The 16,914-nt window shown below is 44.8% G+C and overlaps 1 protein-coding gene across 1 annotated transcript in view; it reads left to right on the top strand.

Annotated features, from left to right (window-relative positions):
* Window positions 1-16,914, top strand: part of nt5c2b (5'-nucleotidase, cytosolic IIb) — a 31,513-nt gene that overhangs the window by 5,472 nt on the left and 9,127 nt on the right. Inside the window, 5 exon segments of the mRNA XM_042104665.1 lie at window positions 1,834-1,907; window positions 10,588-10,705; window positions 11,795-11,890; window positions 12,247-12,338; window positions 16,377-16,434. Of these exon segments, the coding sequence (XP_041960599.1) occupies window positions 1,834-1,907; window positions 10,588-10,705; window positions 11,795-11,890; window positions 12,247-12,338; window positions 16,377-16,434 (438 nt within the window).

Below are 16,914 nucleotides of genomic sequence, written 5' to 3'. Positions count from 1 at the left end.
TCTGGGAGATTTCCTCATCTCAGCTTGTTCAGATAAAAAAAAAAAAAAACTTTTATTGAGCAGAATGTTTGTGGGGACTGTGTATCAGTAACCTTGTCATGTCATGTGTTTACTGTTTACTGTCTGTGTCTTGATTGTTCTGGATATCTTTGAGGCCAAGTAAACAACCCCCTCCCCCCTCACACACACACACACACACACACACACACACACACACACACACACACACACACACACACAGACAACGGACAACAACAGAGAATGCCACGGAATTGTGCACAATCATTTTTGCAACAAGCCAGAAACTGAATGGCAAGGAAGCAAAGTAAAAATAAAGGGAGGCTTTTGTTCGGGCTCAGGTCTATGCCCCCAGCTGCTGCTGCTGCTGTGTAGTCTATAGGGTGCCCACAGGTATAGACTTACCTACTGTATAGACCCTTTCAAGAGAGTTCCATTATCAGCATCATAGTTGGCCCCACAAGACTTCCGTTTTAACATTCCATATGTTATCTTAATGCAGAGGAAGTAGATTGGGGCCCAAATAGAACGTTCAAGCATTGTTTTTGTTGTTATTGTTGAAAGGGTCTATAGGGTGCCCACAGGTAGACTCTATGGCACAGGGGGCCACTGGCTTCAGTATGGTTAGAGTCAGTATGCCTCACAAGCCTAGCGGTTGGCAGTATGCAAAATGGGAACTTGTCCAGTATGGCCCGGCGACAAGGTAGGTCTGAATGCTGCCCTGAGGTGGGGGTTGTGGGGTGGAGGAGGGGGTGGGGGGGGGGGGGGGGGGCGTTGTTTGTTTGTTGTGGTGAACTTGGTTCTGCCCGGTTGGTTTAAGTCGGTGACTTATTGTAACTATCTATCTAGGCTTAGTTGTTTAATGGCCCTAAATTAAGAGTTTGGGTTCAATGTTTTACTTCAAAAAAAGTTTGTGTTGGTTGTAAGGCTGGTATACTGGTGAGTTTTGTCACCGAATTGTTAGTTTGCCCATTGATTGCTAAATTTACTATTGGCAGGGTATCAAAAGGTGAACAAAGTCCTCCCAACATCAATATTAGCCACTTTTCTAGACTCCAGAGTGTTTATGGTGGACTAACTCCCAGCCATCCAGCAAATACTCTGTTGTGTCTCCTCTCTTCTCAAGTTCTGTATGCCCCGTTGCTGTTAGTTCCCTGGCAGAGGGGGGGCAGGTCTGCCATTAGCTAGGGCTGAAGATAGAGCATGTCAGTCAGGCCGAATAATGTGGATCACTCTTAGCATGCAGCCTCCGCTGTCAGAGCACTGAATTATTTTCCCAGAATGCCTGGGTGGCTTCTGAGAACAGTGTGCGGAGGTAATTGTCAGGTTAATCTGAGAAGACAGATGTGGCTTTGCCGTAGACCAAAGGCAAAAAAAAAAAAAGAGCTAGCGGAAAGCTAGCTTGGTGGTTTAAAAAAAGTTAATAAACATGAAAGACTGGGTGGTTAATCTGCCCTGTCCAACTGTCTCTGGAAGCTTCAGTGGATGTGATGAGTCTTCCTATCTTGCTCTGATATAGTTTGAATGTTTACTGAACTTGTCTTACTACCAAATGAGTCATGGGGCAGACATCTATGTGAATGCTGAGGTTTTGTTAAACCTTTCCATGTAGTTGCTATTTTTTAAATTATTTGATGTTTGACATACCATTCTTCACACGAGTCATTTCCCTCAGTATTGTAACAAATATGTAAATATTATGGTTTATCCACATGTACATTTATCAAAACATGGAATAACTTGTTACAAAACATAATTTGGTGTTTGTTTTGTCGTATTCTTATCATGTTCCTCTCTCTCTCCCCTCTTCCCCAGGGTGTTTGTAAACAGAAGCCTGGCCATGGAGAAGATCAAATGTTTTGGCTTCGATATGGACTACACTTTGGCAGGTAAGCAAGATAACGATCGACACCTCAAACTACAACACATCAACAACCTCTTTAATCTCTTTCTCTACATTTGGTTGTGGTTCTATGACCTGGTCTGTGAAATTGATTTGCCCCACTAGCATACGCAGCTGTTTGTTTGGTCTCCACCCCCAGAGATATTTACTTAGGTTGTAGGCATGGTCTACCCTGAAACGTCTATGTATTGAATGTTATTTATTGAATACAGTGTTTCCCACAGAATTTGATTCTATTTGTGGTGGTAGGTTTGCAGAATTAACTTCAATGCAACACTTGTTCTTGAATTGTTTCTTGAATTTCCCCTGGGGATCAATAAAGTATCTATCTATCTATCTATCTATCTATCTATCTATCTATCTATCTATCTATCTATCTATCTATCTTAACAAATTAGCGCAGTGTGGTTATGATGCAGATTTAAGCACAATTTAATCAGTCAACTTTTATGTCAACAATTGCAGGATTGTTAGGTTTTCTTTAAACATGCATGTAGGTTTGTTGAGAGACAAGGAGAGACTGTGCAAAAGTGCACATAGCTCTACAAGGAAATAATTCCATCCAATTTAAATAGTACAACATAGAAAATCATTGTGTGGTGTCAAAATATGTGGGCAAATATAGAGTTCTAGGGATCGTCCTCCAAAGTCCAGATATGCACATTCCAACAAGATAGAGTAAAGTCCTGGAATACAGCACAGTAACACTTCACATAAACTGGGCTCCCTCTCTCTCTCTCTAATGTGAAGTGGTGTTCTGTGAAGAGTGCTTCAGGAGTACTGTGTCGCCAAGAGAGGATTACTGGCCTAAATTTGAGCGCTGCTGAAGAACCGGTTGTTTGTCATGCAGAGTGCTCTGCCCGCCTCCTTCATCTCCACTTGTTCTGCGGTGGCCCCTGTGCATCATTTAGGTCATCGCAACCGGAGAGCGGAGGAGGAGATTCGTTTCCTCTCGGCCGTTACATATATGAGCAGACTCCACTCACCTAACAGCTCTCCCCCTCTCTGAGCCTTAGCGAGACTGGGTTGGTCAGCAGGAACTGGCCAGGGAGGGAGTCTTGTCCGCTAAATAGGGCTCTCGCTATGCTGACTTTGGGGACGCAGGTCTCCCTGGAGTGACGACAAATATTGATGTCTCCACTGAGATGAGATGGTGTGTACACACTCTGCACTTCCCCAGACATCCACACATGCGCGCACACACACACACACACACACACACACACACACACACACACACACACACACACACACACACACACACACACACACACACTCCCTCACTCACTCACTCTCTCACACACATACACACACATAAACACTCACACACACACACACACACACACACTCACTCACTCACTCACTCACTCACTCACTCACTCACTCACTCACACACACACACACACACACACACACACACCCTTTGGGTTCTGGAGCCAGCAGTGGTGGTGGGTATCCAGATTCTGTGGGCGCTCAGCTGTTGACATCCCCCCGGTCGGGTATGCCAGGCCCCGTTACCGAGCGCCAATGTTTACAGGAGACTGGGCTATCACGTTGTCTCACGCCGTGCTCGGGTTGCAACCGCAGGCCCTCACCTTTATTGCCCTCAGGGCTGGTGTCCAGCCTGCCACCAGACACGCGCACACACACACACACTCCCTGAGGCCACAGCAGAGTACCAGCGAGGTGACGGAGGTGTGTGAGGGTGGTGGTGGTGGGTGGGGGGGAGCGGGGGCTTGGGTGTTTGTGTTGGGTGGAGTGGTTGGTGTTTGCGTCTGTGTCAGAGTGACAGGGGTGACGGGGCTTGGCAGTGTTGCCTTGTTGCCACATTCACCACCATATGGGTGTTGCCATTTGCTGGCCTTCCAGTGTTGAGGGTATTGTTATTATGAAGGGAGTGGATAGATGGATGAGTGGTTTAACAGTCTCCGATCTCAATCCTCAGATGACGATAATGTTTTCTCTAGATAGATGTTAATGATGTAAGTTGATGATTTAAAGCAGCTGTAAGTAGTGTTGGTCTACTTGTTACATACTATTGCTTTAATGCTGATAGTCTCGCCAGTCTCTGTGGTTCCATTAGCGGTGCAACAATGAATTGATTAATCGATTAGTTGTCAACTAATTCAATTATTTGCCAACTATGTTGGTAATCTTTTAATCGTTTTTTTTTTGTCTGTTTTTAAGGAAAATAAGTCAACATTCTCTAATTGCAGCCTTTTAAACTTGTATTCAGCTTTACTTGCTCTTCTATGACAGTAAGCTAAATATCTTTAGTGTGCCAAGGCATTTGAGGATCAAATCTAGGGCTTTGTGAAACACTGTTCAAACTTCTTTTCACCAAGCAACTAATAAATTAATCGAAAATAGCCGACAGTTTAATCGAAAATAATCGGGAAAAAAAAGGTACAGCCCTAGTTCCGATTGTCGTTAACCTTAGATAAATCTTACATGGCCTTCGATATGATAACGTGCTTTAGGCGAAGTTCAATCTGAGTCTTATTTGCACTGAGGCCTGTACAGGGGCGTGGAGGCAAACAGGCTTGTTGTCAGGGACAGTCGTTCCCACGTGTTCCGACCGAACGGGGTCAAGTGGGGTGTTTTCCCAGGGAGAGGTCACGAGGTCACGATCCATGGCCCTGGTCCGCTCAGGCTCTGACGCTGACAGAGCGTCGCTGTCACACACACACACACACACACACAAACAGTGCTGCTGGCCTTGCCAGTAAATCACCATGGAAACCTGAGCACATCTGTTTTAACTGGGCCTTCAATGTGTGTCAAAGATGAGTGTCAGCTTGAAACATGTAGATACCCCCCCTCCCCACACACACACACACACACACTCTCTCTCTTTCTCTCTTAAACACACACACACACATGCACGAACGCACACATATACACCACCGCCACCACCACAACCATTTGCAGTCTGAACCCAGTGGAAAATGTAACGAGTCGTCAAGGGAATTCCTTCAAGTTCAGTTTAAACACAGCGCTAGAATACAGGGAGTTCCATCACACATACCGAACCTTCACTGCCTAGTCTGGGGTGGTCAAATGTCAGGGAAGAATCCCATTGGAGAGCCCCCTCCACCGCTGCATTTCATTTTTATATTTAAGTTATTGCTTTGTTTTCCCCACAAAAAAGGAACGCTTGCCAGGAGAAAAACGTTGTAAAGATAATCTGTTCCATTTTCCGACTCCCGTTCTGGGTATTTCTGTCATCCCTTGAAGTCTTTGCCAAAAAAACTGAGAACTGAGAGAAAGACTTTACAAATGCACAGGCAGACCCAGGTGGTGTCCCTGGGGTCTATCTCAATCATCTCCACTGGGGCCAGAGGCTTTCATTTTGGGCACTGATTTGCAATAACACCTCCCTGCAGTTCCCCCCCAGTAGAACCGCAAGATCATAAACTGCCTGAGCTACGTTAAACTTGAACAGATACAGTATGTAATGTCTATGGCTGTAGCATGTGAATAGCGGTCACAGCATGCTAATAGGAAGTCTATAGCCATATGGTTTTAATTAAAGGTGTGGGTTTTTGAACATTCTAACATAAGATTCCGTTCCGCAACAATTCAAGGTTCTACAATTCTATGTTGAGTTCAATGAACCCAGATATCCTTTAGAACGTCCATATGGTTTTAATGTCTCTCAGCCACAGACAGGAAAGACAGTCTCCACAGTCTTGGTCTTTCCACGTCCCACTTCCTTGGGGGAAGATGCTCCCTCACCACCCGTTGGCTGTAAATTCTTGGCTCTTGCCGCGCCTCAGTCCTGACATGACATCGACACCCTTCGACATGGTGGCAAAACATATCCTTGCAGTTATCTGTTAACAAGTAGGTCAACTAGAAAAGAAGAAGGCCCTGAAGTCAGTAACAACAAAACAGCCCCTCTGCTCGGGCATCGTCCGTGTCGATGACGCCTGGAGCGTCCGTCACTCGTGGCCCAGTTGAATGAATAATGACCGTGGCGGGGCTGTGGGAGCTGTAAACCATTGGGGACTGGCAAGCTTGATAAGTGGCACAGAGTCCGCACAGCGTTGCAGGCACTGTCTGTAACCTTCGTCAGCTTTCCCTGCCTAACACCCAACATGCGGCCCATAAAAATAACTGCAGTGTGTGTCGGCCAGTCGTACTGTCATACTGGACTGTTGAGCCCAGACGTAGGGTTTGATGGGTGATGGGCTCCGCGTCAGATCTCTCCATATTTCAGCGGAGGGGAAGAAAGGTTTATAGCCCTCCGCCACATTGGAATGCATTTGCCGTTTGAGGCTACATGGGTGAGCTATATTTTTAACCTGGAACAAGTCAACGTTTTGAAAGGGGACAGGCCGGGGTGCTGCTGGCTGGGACTCTTATTCTTTACGAAGTAAAGGGAAAGTGGGTGTGTGTGTGTGTGTTTTGGTGTCTGTGTGTCTGTGTGTAGACCTGTGTGTCTGTATGTGTCTGTGTATGTCCACACACATGCTAACTATTACAGTCGCCTAGCAGCTGCTCTTGGATATAACAAAAAAATTGGATATCAAATATAATTCACGTCTATGTTGCAACACCTTGTTAACAAAGTAAACATGCAGCTGTGTCCAAGCAAACATCATTCTGTTCTTCCCAATGTGGTGTGGGTGTGTGTGGTGTGGGTGTGTGTGTGTGTGGGTGTGTGTGGTGTGGGTGTGGGTGTGTGTGGGTGTGTGGTGTGTGTGGGTGTGGTGTGGGTGTGTGTGTGTGTGTGTGTGTTTTACAGGTCTTAGGTATGAGGAGAGCATATGAGTGGGTGTGGGTGTGGGTTGACCTGGTTGTGGGCAGGGGTAGAGGGGGAAGTGCCATTAAAAGCAGATGTGGCACTCACGTTTCCTATGGGGTTTTTTTTTTCTTTCTTTTTTTACTCAGGGTTGCTACACGAGGCTGCACTTTTTGTTCTCTGCTCTGTGTATGAAGAGGCGTTTTAAAAGGTTAAACTTAAAACATAATTGCAGCTGAGAGAGCCTCGTGGCAGTGTAATTTGGGCACGGTTTTAACACAATTCCTTTTTTTCCCCTGCTCTTTGTTGGAGAATGGGCTCCTCTCTGGTGCTTGCTGTACTAGGTGGAGATTATGTGGTGTCAGTGTCATTCTCTGTCTTGTTGCACAGCTGTTATTTCTGCCAGTACTGTCTCAAAGTACAAAACAAAGTGCTTTTCCCAGGGCCCTTGTAGCTGAAGCAGGTGGTGTTCAAAAGTGGTGACACATACACAGACACACACACACACACACACATACACAAACTCTCACTCACTCTCTCTCTGTCTGTCTCTCTTTCTCTCTCTCTCTCACACACTCACGCACACACACACATGCACGCACATGACCCACAGTAAACTCTGTGGTGCTTTAACACAGCTTTTATGGGGGGTTAAGGCCCTTGAGCGCAGCGTCATGGTTAAGCAGAGCTGGGTGCCGATGGGAAAAGGGCGGCCACAAGGGGAAAATGGTCTCAAAATAGTTCAAGGAGGTGGAGAGGAGGGACACAAAGAAAGGGAGAGGAGAGAAAGAGAGAGAGAGGGAGAGAGAGAGGAAGGGGGGGGGGAGAGAGAAAGAAAAAGATACTGAAGGCATATAAACGGAGATGGGGAGAATGAAAGAGGGAGCTTGTGAGAGAGAGAGAGAGAGAGAGAGAGAGAGAGAGAGAGAGAAAAAAAAGAGAGAGAGAGGAGAAGGAAGGGGAGATTGGGGTTTGTGTGGCGGTGCTGTATGGATGACAGAGGGATCTGACGGGGGGGCTTTTGAACTCTGCTGGCAGAGGGCCACAGCTCAGCTGGCACAGGCCACCACAGGGAATTTTCTTTTCTTTTCTTTTCTCTCTCTCTCTCTCTCTCTCTCTCTCTCTCTCTCTCTCTCTCTGTTTCATTCCCTCTGTGTCTGCATAGGCATCCACTCTGTCTCTCTGTCCCACTCGGATCCACTAACCCCCCTCCCGTCTCCCTCTCTCTCTTTCTCTCTTTCCATCTCCCTTCTCTCCTTCTCTCTCTCTCTCTCTCTCTCTCTCTCTCTCTCTGTATTTGTTAGTCTGCTCAGCCTTTCACAGGCTCCTCTGCCTCGGAGGCCTGAGAGAGACAGAGTGCTCTGCCAGACTCAGAGAGTGGGAGAATACCACGGTGCCAGATGGGTTGTCTCTCACACACACACACACACACACACACACACACACACACACACAGACATGCACAATAAAAGGAAACTGAATACTCTGACAGACAATATGCAGATCGATCCACAGCAGACAGGTTTCAGACAGTGAGAGCAGTGTTTAGATTATACACGTCGCCGAATGGTAAGGCTGTCCTCGTCAGTCGAATTTGATTTGTCAGCATTTCTCTTACGCATTTGTCATTCCTTGAAGGCAGGTCGTTGGATGAAATGTTTATATGCCTCCAGTGGGTGTTTATCAAGGACTTCACATGAACAAATGACTGATAGAATGAGCGAATGACACTGAATGATGAGACAGAGAGAGACAGAGAGACAAAAGCTATGCTTATCATCTTGCTCATCTTTTTCTATCTATTTCCTTCTGTTTTCTCTCCTCCCTCACATTCCCTTTGCCCTGCCTTCAGGGCACCAAATACTTTCCATTTGAGAGGAGCAAGAACAGGAAGTTCCTTTTCTAATCAGTTAAGAGCCTTTTCTAATCATGACACCAATATACATCACTAGTTAAAACTGCATTTGAGTGCAAGGTAACCACCGCCACAAGGGTCAAGCCCCCCACCCCTCTTCCCCATCCCCCCCACACACACACATCATTGTGCCTCTTCTCATGTTTATTTTTAACATGCAGTTAGCTCAGAGCGCTACAGTGTGATGAAACGGAAAAAAAAAAAAAAAAATGTTTTCCAGTCGCTGGTGGTCTTTTGTCTGTTCACGTCATCGCTGGCTAGCATCAGTCTCAGTTACGACCGAGGACTGTTGTCGGGCAGGCAGGCAGGCAGGTCTGTCCACTGAAGGGGAGCCGATCTGCGGTCTGCGATCTGTGTTCCTCTTTGGGGCTGGAGATCAGGTAACAGGACAGCACGTTCCCTTTCCACTTAAGCCCGACTGTGTGCAGTGTAAATACTTAAAACCTGCACCCCCGCATAGACTGTTCCCAGTCCGAGGCCTCAGGGTTATTCTTATCACCTCACCGTCAACAACGCCCTGCAGGGTTCTGCCTCCTAGGGGTGACCACAGTCCTTTTGTTTGTTTGTTTGTTTGTTTGTTTGTTTGTTTGTGTTTATTATTATTATTATTATTATTATTATTATTATTATTATTATTATTATTATTATTTGTATGGATGCATGTGGAGAGAAAAGCACTACTCAGACAGGTGTGTAGGGAGCGACTATACACAGCATTTACCAGAAATCCTGGTCCGTATTTATTTATTTATTTATTTATTAACTGAAATGAAAAATTGTCACTACATGATAGCATTGAAATGGAAAAAGAAAACGGTTACTCTGTGATAGGGGGATGGCAAAACAGGTGGCATGGTGGCTGAGGACCCAGGGGGGTATTCCAAGTATGTGGATTAGTGACAAATCTGGGTAAGTTAACTCAGAGTAAGTGGTAAACCTCCTAATAGAAGAGCTGTATGATTTCATTCTCTTAACAAAACAATGCCAAAGGGGTTCTTGTTGTAGGAGGCTTACCACTTACTCTGAGTTAAAGGTGCTCTAAGCAATGTCAGACGTTTTTTAGGCTAAAACATTTTTTGTCACTTACAGCAGCAAACATCACCTCACCATCCGCTAGCTGCCTGTGTCCTGAATACACTGTAAAATATACGATCTCTGTGGACAACCCAGGCTCCAAAAACAGCCACAAAACAACTTGGGCAAACCTTGCCCATAAATTCATAACAAACTGTCCCAGCAAATCACAGACGAGATGCGCGTTTAGGAGAGTTTCAATTGCACGGGAGGGAGGGGGAGGAAGTAGCGAGCTAGCTCTCCGTTTTGTGCTTTAACTTACCCAGGTTTGTCCCTAAACCACATACTTGGAATACCCTCCAGAGTTCACACCTCTGACACATTTGGCCTTTAAATTTTATCTTACGTCAATTAAGAGCCAGAGGGTATGACACACACACAGACGCGCGCACACACACACACACACACACACACACTTACACACCTAGGTATTCACAAGCCTATCTAGCAAACTTTTCAGATCAGTGTGTGTATGGTCTTGTAAATTAAAATGTGGGGGAGCGTATGATCTTGCTTCAGGTGCTATACGTAGGATACATACATAACAGTGTAATTATGTGTGAATGTCAAGTTTATTTATAAACACTCAAACACACACAAACACACTCATATATATATATATATATATATATATATATATATATATATATATATATATATATATATATATATATATATACACATGTACTACTCACACATGCACTTCAGATAACCTGAATTGTATAGAACTGTCCATCTTCACATCACACTGTGTCATCACATCGCTATGACCTTGTCTGTCAAGAGCCCCTGCCATAATGCACCTCACTCTCCTGCAGTATGTGGGCTATGATATAAATAAAAAGAAATAGTGTGCAATGCCAAGCAAATCCTCAAAGTCAACATTTGGCCTTTCAATAACCCTGACCTTTGAAATGTAACTCTCCCCAGTGTACAAATCTCCGGAGTACGAGTCCCTCGGATTTGACCTGACGGTGGAACGCCTCGTCTCCATTGGTTACCCCCAGGAGCTCCTCAGCTTTGTTTATGACCCTGCCTTCCCCACCAGGTAAGACCATCTGATTGGCTGAAGCTGGATCTGTCAAGGGTGTTAACACAGGTTTTGTAAAGTCTGGAAAAGTATGGATTTGTAAAGCTTTCCATACAAATATTAAAAGGCAAGGCACTCTTTTTATATATTCCTGACGACAGCACATTATTTTAAATGTTTGTAAATTAGAGCTTAGGGTGTCTAAGTGTCATGTGTATGCTGTATGTTGTATGTTTTGTATATATGTTTATATGTTATGCAGTATATCCCAAGCACTTTCTTTAAGCCCTAACTGTCTGGGGAGGTGGGCCCCTTCCACCAATAGTCCTGTCAGTGCTATAATGCTGTGTGAGCCAGAAATGCCAAAGAGTGCACCGCACGGTGTGACCTCTGTTTGTCAGAGGAAAGATATCTGGATCCTCAGAGATTGGTTTCCTCTCTTGTTTTGTCGTCCCTCACCTCCTCTCCTGTCCTCTCTTCTCCTCTCCTCTCCTACCTTCTCCTCTCCTCCCTTCCCCTCCCTTCTCCTCTACTCTCCTCTCCTGCCCCCCCCCCCTCTCTCCTCTTCTACTCTCCTCTCCTCCCCTGCCCTCTCTCCTCCTCCCCTCCCCCCCCTCTCCTCCCTTGCCCTCTCTCCTCTCCTCTCCTCTTCTCTCTTCTCCTCTCCTCCCCTTTCCATCCCTCTCCTCTCCTCCCTTCTCACTCCTCTCCTCTCCTCCCATCCCTCTCCTATCTTCTCCTCTCCTCCCTTCCCCTCCCTTCTCCTCTACTCTCCTCTCCTGCCCCCCCCCTCCCCTCTCTCCTCTTCTACTCTCCTCTCCTCCCCTGCCCTCTCTCCTCCTCCCCTCCCCCCCCTCTCCTCCCCTTGCCCTCTCTCCTCTCCTCTCCTCTTCTCTCTTCTCCTCTCCTCCCCTTTCCATCCCTCTCCTCTCCTCCCTTCTCACTCCTCTCCTCTCCTCCCATCCCTCTCCTATCTTCTCCTCTTCTCCCTTCCCCTCCCTTCTCCTCTCCTCTCCTCTCCTTACCTCCCCTCCTTCTCCTCCCCTCCCCCCCCTCTCCTCTCCTCCCCTACCCTCTCCTCTCCTCTCCTCTCCTCTCTCTCCGCAGAGGTCTCGTGTTTGACACCATGTACGGCAACCTGCTGAAGGTTGACGCCTACGGAAACATCCTGGTCTGCGTCCATGGGTTCAATTTCTTGCGAGGGTGAGCCTAGCATACTGCACATCACCCAACAACACACACACACCCAAAGATACACACACACAGGCATTAGGATATTAGGGTGATGGTGGTAGTTGAAAGTGTTTAGCCTCCCCATCTGATTAAAGACCTATTTCTGAGGGGTGACCCAGGCTCAAAACTATGTGCACACATTGTGATCCCCCTCTCTGTCCCTCTCTCTCTCTCTGTCCCTCTCTCTCTCTCTGTCCCTCTCTCTCTCTCTGTCCCTCCCTCTCTCTCTGTCCCTCCCTCTCTCTCTCTCTCTCCCTCTCTCTCTCTCTCTCTCTCTCTACCCCTCCATCTCTGCTCTCCTCTCTCCTCTCTGTCCCTGGGCGCAGGCCTGAAATCCGAGAGCTGTACCCCAACAAGTTCATCCAGCGGGACGACACTGAGCGCTTCTACATCCTCAACACCCTCTTCAACCTGCCAGGTGAGTTAGCCAAGCCGTGCACAGGGACCCGCACGGAGGGTTGCTGTTGCTAGGTGATGCCACATGTACTGATACTTTTGATGTCATGTGACCAGTTTGTCTGTGTTTAGAGAGAGAGAGAGAAAAACAGGGGGCCTGTTTTATTTTTTTTATATTTATTTTCTAATTAATATGGAAGGCAAACTGCAAAGTAATAAGTAAAGGTAAGGCCCCATTATACTTACTGCTAACGACACATACACGTATGCATCATGGCTGCCATGATGTCGCGCATGTCACCGTGAGGTTACGTGACGCACGCGCTAGATGCAAAGACATGCAGTATCATGTGTTCTGGCCGCGTTTGCTGCAGCAAGTATGTTGACAGAACAGTGCTGGTCGCATACGTTACGCTAGATCTAACAGCAAGTATAACCAAAGTCCTTTTAGGCAAGTCCCTCCACTTGGCGGCCACATTGCAAAGCTTTTTGGGCACTCGTCGGGCATCCTATTCGCCAGAAATGCGCGTGCGCAAGGCTTCACGACACCAATCTTGCTCCAGCGGCGAGTTCACAACACATGATTGGCACGATGTCTTCACAATACACCATATGATTGGCTCAATGTATTTACATCACACCACATGATTGGCTCAATGTATTCACATGTCGACGTTTTGCCGAGGAAGGGGTGGGATATGTGTAGACAACGGGCATATTGGCGTTACAAACTAGCCCCATGCATTTCTATGGAGGATTTTTTGAGTGCTGTCTCTCCTCATTAGTAAGTCTCTGGTATAACTGAGCCCTTATTGTGCATGAACTACAGCTATCGGGTGGCAAATGGGAGCACTCATCAATGTTTGCACTTCAGTGTCTTGCCCATGGTTTTAAACTAGCAAATTGTTTTTGTCTAGTTATTAAATTATACAAACACACACACACACACACACATACATACATACATACATACATACATACATGCATGCACACACACACACACACACACACACGCGCACACACACACATTTAAATTCTTTATTTGGATTAGAAGATAAGCATAGATCATGGCATAATCCAAATGTGATAGAAAGGTGTACAACAGCAGCCAATATCCAGTCCATTATGCACATTAGGGGTAAAGGTGGCACCTACGCCTCCATATGTAGAGGCTACCAATTACTGCTGATACAGAGCAATATCTTGTCAGTTTCTTGGCCTTGTTCTTATGTAGTCCGCAGATCTGCAGGCCTCTTACACACATCTTGTGCACATGGCCTAAACTACCAAAACTGAGGGCAATGATTTTACAGGAGTAGCCAGAGTTATTGAAACTGAAGTGCAAACACACACACACACATACACACATACACACACACACAAAACACACACACACACACAAGCACACACACAGATACTTCAGAAACAGGATGTTTTGGTACAATGTCCTTCACAAGTCTCTCCATTTGCTGTGCTGTGGAAGTTCAAAAAGCTAATTGTGGGGGATCGGCCCACTGAGACTTCAAGGGCAGTCATTCTGGCTAACTGCAGGCCAGGCACACAAGCTGTGCATGTTTGAGTACTGTCCAATATTGTGGTCACAGTCATAGGAAACAACCTGTCAGTTGCTTTTTGGCAGCCTAAGATAAGGGACATTTTGTCAACAGAAATAAACATAAGTGGTCACTACAAGTCTGTTTTGTGCATCACTTTAGATATAACACAGGGTACCCGCGGAGTCTTAAAGTATTAAAGTATTAAAAAGTATTAAATTTCATTTTCCTAAATTAAGGCCTTAAAAAGTATTGAATTTCACCTCAAAGTCTGGAATTTTTTCACGGAGGTCTTAATTTTTCAAATGATCAGTAGATTTAGTCTAATATCCTCACGTAGCGTGACAAGGATTAAAGTTCTCCTTCGTACAACGGATTTCCATCAATTTGATTTTAGAAATGTCATATTTGAGATCGATGCAGATCCGGTGAGAAAAATAAATAGGAGGGGGGGGTCTATCACCTTTTCTTTTCCTTTTTTTAAGGCAACTACAAATATTAGGTCCGATGAATGAATGTGTGTGATGGTAAATGTTTAAAGACCTAGACAACTTTCAGAGATCGCTCAAGAAGATACGTCAGCCATGAGTTTCGCTTTGTTTATGTTGTAGCTACACGCTTGTCTCATTGGCCTGGGGCGGTTGCTTAAAAAAAAAAAAAAAAAAGAACACGTCTGGAGGACGGTCTGACACAATCGAGACAGCTGATGAGGTTGCCCAATCCGTTTAACTTTTTTGGATATGCTATTGTGAGCTCTATGTGCGAATTCGGAGGCTGTGTTCTTTCAATGCATCAATGTAGACAATTTCTTACTATCGCGAACTCTTGTCAGGGGAGGTCATTCATTTTGGGTGTCACCTATGACTTGAACAGATAGCCTGCTATGCCACCCGATGTGATATTATTGTTACAGTTTTTAATCAATGCAACTAACATTATGTGTAAAGTGACGCAATATAAACCGTAGCCTATGCCTTCCGTCTGTTTTGACATGTAGACTACAACAATGTTTTTCACAATTTGCGACGGAAGGTTTTGACTGAGCGTGTTAACAGTTCGCGACATTATTATTTTATGTTGAGTAAGGGGATCAGTCGTGTTTATGACGCACAGACAGCCTTGTAGCCTATTTTGCTTAGGCCTCACTTTTAACGACAGTAGGTTGTGAGCGTATGTTGACAAAAAATAACCATGCAATTAAAATAGTCAACTTAAAACTTTGCTATTATTAATGTATAGCACAAAACCATAACCAGTAGGCCTACCAGAACCTCGCATATTAGCGTCATGAAACGTCATGGATTGTGTACGTTTGTCTATGGCTGACCGTTTTTGCGCTAAGTAGGCTACGCATGTTCTTTCATAGCGCAACACGACCTGTCCCTCACCATATCGCAACCTCTTGTCAACCTTATACAATCTGTTGCTGAAGACAAAAGCGCCCTCTCCAGATTGTCGTTATCAGATGCGCAGACCTCCTGCATGAGCACACACAGTATTGCTGCTCATTGGAAAACTGAGTTGTCTGTAAAACTCAAAATTACCATGTTTTCATTAGATGCGGATGAGTCAACAAATGGAAATATGAACAATATCTAGACTGTTCTGATTCGTTACTTTGATGAGGAAATGTGAAGTCTTGCAAACTTGATTTTATAGATTTTACCTGGTGTTGAATTGCATATTAACAAGAAAAAAAATCTCCCCTTTTAAATACCTTTGGCCTGAAGTAATTAAATAAGAGTGTAAGTTAAAGCCTTGCTACAATATTGCTGCAGTAGAAAAGAACAGCAATGGCTAATCCGCAATGGTCAGGGATGGTATTGAAATATTGTTTTGTTCATCAGGAAAACTCAATCTCAATCAAGAACAATCTCAATTCGCCTTATTCACATGGCGGCCATTGGCGGCTAAAACGAGGCTACAGGGTACACAAACCATAGGATTGTTATGTTCTATGCATTCACCTGTAGGTGGCATTAATCATATAGTAACTTAAGAGTACCCTGTAGCCTCGTTTTGGTGTTTATTTGGTGCTTTACTTTGCTGTTTGCATCTTTTTTTACATTAAAAACCAATAGGTTGCGACCGCAAAAGGGGTGCTATCTCTATAGGTAGATATGAACAACGTATGACTTATGGCCTGAAAAAAGTTTTTTTTTTTTTCACTTTAATCCCTGAAATCAACTAGGTTCTATTCCGTGTAAATTTGTCCATGAAGCAGGACATTCAGTCACGTTAATACCGCGACAAATCTTTGCGTTGCCACTGCACTGCTGTCATGTTCATGTTGGCATGTTCAAACACTTAAATAGTAATTATTTGAGGTTTAATCTTACCTTTTGATATTATTTATTCTATCCGAATGGGTGCGATGTAGGTATTAAATTTCATCTGAAGTGGTATTAAAAAGTCTTAAATTTAGGTCTGACAATTCTGGGGGTACCCTGTAACACCCAAGGAATTGTGATATATACCGTGTGTCTTTGTCCTTTTTGTTTCCATAGAAACCTACCTCTATGCTTGCCTGGTGGACTTTTTCTCGAATTGTGACCGATATGCCAGGTAGGATCTCCATAGTCCACGGCCGTGCTGTTAGCATTGCCTTGGACACAAGCCTGCTGTGCATGTTGACTCTTGCTAGGATAGGTTAGCTCTTGATAAGGCTGCAATATTATTCTGGGAAAATCCTCTTTTGATAGATAAACAAAGCTTGAGCGGATGTGGTGACCCATTAACTTTGACTGTAATAAAATTGGGTTATTGTACTGCGCTATTGCAGTGCAAAAGCAATGACCTTTGTGCATTGCTTGGTACCTTAAGCTCTTATATTAATTGCCTGTTATGAAATGAATCTTGCCATCAATTAGCTGTGTAAACATGGTTTAATTGATGTAGTGATATTGGTGGTATAGTTATTCTGAAGCTATACTATGGACATGTACAATATGTATATACAGTGTTTGAGTATGTTTATTGTATAAATATTGTGTACATTTGGGTATGTATGTGTGTGTGTGTGTGTGTGTGTGTGTGTGTGTGTGT

Source organism: Alosa sapidissima, chromosome 9 (genome assembly GCF_018492685.1).
Source record: "Alosa sapidissima isolate fAloSap1 chromosome 9, fAloSap1.pri, whole genome shotgun sequence".
In the NCBI taxonomy this organism is placed as follows: Eukaryota; Metazoa; Chordata; class Actinopteri; order Clupeiformes; family Clupeidae; genus Alosa; species Alosa sapidissima.
This window is presented reverse-complemented; position numbering and strand designations above follow the sequence as displayed.